We start from the raw sequence: 5,000 nt of genomic DNA, 5'->3' as shown, positions 1-5,000 counted from the left end.
ATGAATGTCGGGGTGGATGGATGGAGGGATGTGCATATTACAGAAGAGATGTTCAAGAATCAAAATCCATCAAAAAATCCAAATCATGAAAAATCATCGTTTTGGTCTCCTTTGCACTGCCGTGTCCACCCTTGAAGTGCCTTTCCCCAAGGACATAACACCGGGCCTAAACGGAGACTCGAACCCCGATCACTGGTAAACGCTGGACCACAAGTCCAATGCATGACCAATTCTGTCACGGCGGCAGAACTGGGATTTGATTTTTGAAGAAAACAAGCTTGACTGGAAAAACTTTATTTTTTCAATACAAAAAAAAAAAATCCATGAGATAAGGTTAAAATGGTTCCAGATGAAAATTAATTATCATATTCTTGTGACAAATTCGGTTTTGATGAAGATGGGAATACTCACAGATAATATGTGTAATTTTTGTAAGGAAGAAAGAGATACAATTCTGCATTATCTATGGGGATGTAACCATGTACAATATTTTTGGAAGGAGTTTGTGAGATATTTCAAAGAAAAGTGTTTACATTGTGATGGACTTAACCTGAATGACACACTGGTGCTTTTTGGACATAACAAAATGAAAACTGATGAATGTTTCTCATATATTTTATTGATAGCTAAATTCTATATATACAAATGTAGAATCAACAAAGTAAAACCAACACTACAAATGTTCAAAAAAGACCTCAAACAGGCATATAAAGTAGACAAGTATGCCTTTAACATAACTATGGAATATAACAAGTTTGTGGACAAATGGGCACTTTATAACTGTTTAATACAAGATTAAGCTATACAATGCTACCTTGGAATTTTGCCATTGAACATATATTGTTTTGCTGTTTTGGACTTGTCAGTACTTAGAACTTAATTACATGCTTACCCTATACTTTCTAATGTACAAAACATAAATTCTGTATCTGTAAACCTTTGTCTGAATTTTATAAAAAATGTTGAAAAAAAAAAAATTCTGTCACGGCGCCTACATAACATAGGGGCGTGGTCAAAGTTTGGCGGGCAGGTTGGAGGGTACATGGATTAACATCTGGGCGCATGGGGTGGGTGGACAGACGGGTGGAAGTACTGATGGATACACGGATGGGTGTATGGACGTACATATGGATGGGTGGGTTTGCTGTTTATGGAGGGACAGATTGGGTGGGTAGGTGGGTGGGTGGGTGAATGGTTGTGTGTAAGAATGGGTGGACTTGTGGGTGCGTTGAAGTAGGACGGGTGGGTGTAGCACTGACCGATACCGGGTGGATGTATGCAAGTACGGACGGATTCCGGGTGAGTGGATGTATGGAAAGCATCAGTAAAAGTAGCCAACTTGTATTGCTTTTCTGTTGTTGTTCTTGTTGTCGTTGTTGTTTTGTTGTTGTTGTCATCATTGCTGTATTTTGTTGCTGTTGTTGTCGTCATTGCTGTATTTTGTTGTTGTTTTGTTGTTGTTGTCATCATTGCTGTATTTTGTTGCTGTCGATGTTGTTTTGTTGTTGTTGTCATCATTGCTGTATTTTGTTGTTGTTGTCATCATTGCTGTATTTTGTTGTTGTTGCTGTTTGTTGTTGTTGTTGTTGTTGTTTTCACAGAACTTAACGACTATGATGTGAGACTCTCTTCGGCAAAGCAACCGGTAAACAATCGGTAAATAAACAGTTTCATAAATCAGTTCCATGAACGATTATTCGCGCTGTTGGTTGCATCCTGCAGGCTGCTACAGAAACGGCGTGTGTCATGGTTTGGGACAGAACATCGAGGGAGACAAGGACTGCAAATTTCTTACCTGCAGCCTCGATGGTAAAAGAGAACATTACCTGTGGAAGAACAAGTTTACAGGTAAACCATCTATATCGTTTTATTGATTTACGTTCATGTGATTATATACCTTGCTTGCAGGTAGGTGTGTGTGTGTGTGTGTGTGTGTGTGTGTGTGTGTGTGTGTGTGTGTGTGTGTGTGTGGCTTGATTTTCGCACAAGAGAGTTGGTATTTGCAAATGTCTGTTTAACTTACGAGAACGCTGAATCGAGTTATACAACAGTTGATATCACACACACACACACATACACACACACACATCTATCATCTACTCATTCATTGTCCGAGCATAAGACCGTTAATTCCTAAAGATGTAGTTGATGACTTTTCTTCCAATATTTCATTAGCCACTGAAAAGATTTTGAATGATTATTCATTGCTTAGAATGTTTTCGGAAATTTTAAACTCCAGTCCAGTTGGTATCCTCCTTTGATGTGTTATAATTAATGTTGTTATTTATATTTACATTGTTATAGGTTAATACTTGTTGATATGCATATACATATTCTCCTTCCCATGACACCTCATTCAATACACACCACAATCTCTTTAGACCTTTTTCTTATAATATACTTTTCCTCTGTTACATAACATGATTTTTTTTTTCTTTTTACACTAATATTCACATGCATTCCCTTTCCTTTATTCACTTCTTTACTCCTTTCCGTCTAAAAACACTTATTGTGAATAGACGTTAAACTGAAGATAAAACACACACACACACACACACACACACACGTACGCACGCACACACACACACACACACACACACAGATTTAGTCAACAACAATCAAGCAGGATATGATATTTAACTGTCAACAGTTGAGTGCATGTCACTTGAATGTGTTGTGGGACAGTTCCACAGGGGTCTAAATGCGAGGTTTGTAAATGTCAACAAATAAATAGATAAATGAATTTTTTTAAATGCACGAATTCATAAATTAACAAATCAATAAATAGATATATCCTTGAATGTGATATAAAAAGAATATATATATTTTGGTTATATCAACTATACCACGTGTGTCGAAGTATAAAAATAGTCAATCACAATGCTTTCCACGTGAAAACAGTAGGTAAATGAAGTGTACTAAAATTTTGTTTTATTCGACTCTGTTTAACGACGGTATCTTATGCATGCATTAAGTATTACAGAACAGACTAAAAATATCAACAAAACAAAAATGATTATTCAAATAAGCTGGCGCTTCATTATGTAAAACTATGCTGCAAGTATTGCAACAAGCTATACTGTACAATCTTAAAAACCGATGCCTGAATGGAATTAGTTATATACAAATAATAGAATAAATAACGAAAAAAAAAAATTAATAAATAAGAATACAAGGGACACAACCAAACACAACCCGCCGAAGTCAAAGGTTAGCTCCCTTTGACCTTACGTGCAACTGATAAACCTGTTGCTTCCCTTTGATGTGATACGTTAATTAATTTCATAAAGCCTAAAGATTATCTTCACTGGTTAAAACCCTTTTGTTTTTTTGTGCTGGTGGTGCTGTTGTTGCCTTAATCGTTTCTTTCTTTCTTTGCTTTTAATTTGGAAAAAAATAGAGAGAAAGAGAGAGAGATTGATATACAGATATCTTTTTCTTTACATTAGCATGGAAATACAAGAAACGTTTACATGGGTGAGGTGCCTTATCCAAAGGCGTTCAGTGGTTTCAATCGAAAATATGGAAAGTAGTAGGAAAGCTTGACCACATTTGAGGCGATTTCTCTCTCTCTCTCTCTCTCTCTCTCTCTCTCTCTCTCCCCACATTTTTGCATATCTGTCAAAATGGATCGAAAATAGTCGCATTGCTTTCCATGTGAAAACAGTGGATCAAGTACTTGGGTGAAGATCTTATATTTGACACTCTCTTTTTCTTATCAGACAGTATCTATTCATTCATAATGTTCTGTGAAGCAAACTGAAAAAAAGATATTCACAAAAAAATAACCATTAATGTCAATGATCATAGACGCCATACGTATTGTAATAAGCTCTGTTGTGTGGAGTAAGGAGCCCTTACCTGGATGAAATGGTTAATATATATCAATATTGTAGTCAACGTTTTTTTTCCAATAAAGTATATTTGTTGATTTAAGTTATAATGATAATAATGACGACAACAACAACAATGACTACAATAATAATTCTAATAATATTACTGCTATTACTACTAACGGTAATAGTTTAGTTGAGTTCAGTTACTCAAGGAGGCGTAACAGCGTTCGGACAAATCCATAAACGACAACAACAACAATAGCAACAACAACAATAATCATGATAATAATAATATAATGATGATGATGATGATGAGATTAATATAATAATAATAATAATAATAATAATAAACAACTTAAAAATTAATTAAGTGGCAGAACCACACCAGCCCACTAAAATCAAAGGTTACTTCCCTTCGGGAACACACGTGCAGCTGATAAACCAGTTACTTCCCTTTGATATGGCGCGTTTGAAATTACTCTGATCAACCCTAAGGATTATCCTCACGAGTGAAACCCGTTTTGTTGTTGCTGCTGCTTTTGTTGTCGTTGTGGTTGTTGTTTGTTTGTTTGTTTGTGTGTTACATTAGCATGTAAATAATCTTATTAAAGCGTTAACAAGGGGGAGGTTCCTTGCTTTACCCAAAGCCACCCACTGGTCAATGCGAAAATATTCGGTTACTGTCAGTCCAGTATATGTGGACGTTAGTTATTACATGAAGATATTTCTTTTAGAACTGTCATCTCAAATAGAATGGTTACTTCGTTCTTGTCTTTTATCCTGAGGTAAATTCATCCAAGTATAATATTGTGTTTGTTTTAGTGTATTTATTTGTTTGTTTCGCCGAAATGCATGCAATCTCCAGCCAAAAAAAAAAAAACAAGAAAAAGAAACACAAATAAAATTAATAATGATCATAACAAATAATGGATAAATTAAATGATTAAACCAACAAGAAGCTGTCTGAGATGTGTACAGACCCCAAAGTTATAATACTTTTGCTTGTGTTTGGAAAGGGCCGGGAAAGGGTATACCATGCTACGTATCAGTGATTTCTTTTATCTTTCACTCACTGTTGAAAGATGTGAAATTTGCTGGTGCTGTAAGGTTCGATAAAGAAAATAATGAAAGAGAAAAGAAAATCTTGTTGTTGTTTTTATTGCC

The 5,000-nt window shown here is 35.5% G+C and overlaps 1 protein-coding gene across 1 annotated transcript in view; it reads left to right on the top strand.

The window, feature by feature from the left end:
- Window positions 1-5,000, top strand: part of LOC143277665 (uncharacterized) — a 36,457-nt gene that overhangs the window by 15,884 nt on the left and 15,573 nt on the right. The window contains exon 8 of the mRNA XM_076582573.1: window positions 1,723-1,848. Within this exon, the coding sequence (XP_076438688.1) occupies window positions 1,723-1,848 (126 nt within the window). The remainder of the gene's footprint in view (window positions 1-1,722; window positions 1,849-5,000) is intronic.

The sequence above is a fragment of the Babylonia areolata genome, chromosome 34 (genome assembly GCF_041734735.1).
Source record: "Babylonia areolata isolate BAREFJ2019XMU chromosome 34, ASM4173473v1, whole genome shotgun sequence".
NCBI classification, from domain to species: Eukaryota; Metazoa; Mollusca; class Gastropoda; order Neogastropoda; family Buccinidae; genus Babylonia; species Babylonia areolata.
This window is presented reverse-complemented; position numbering and strand designations above follow the sequence as displayed.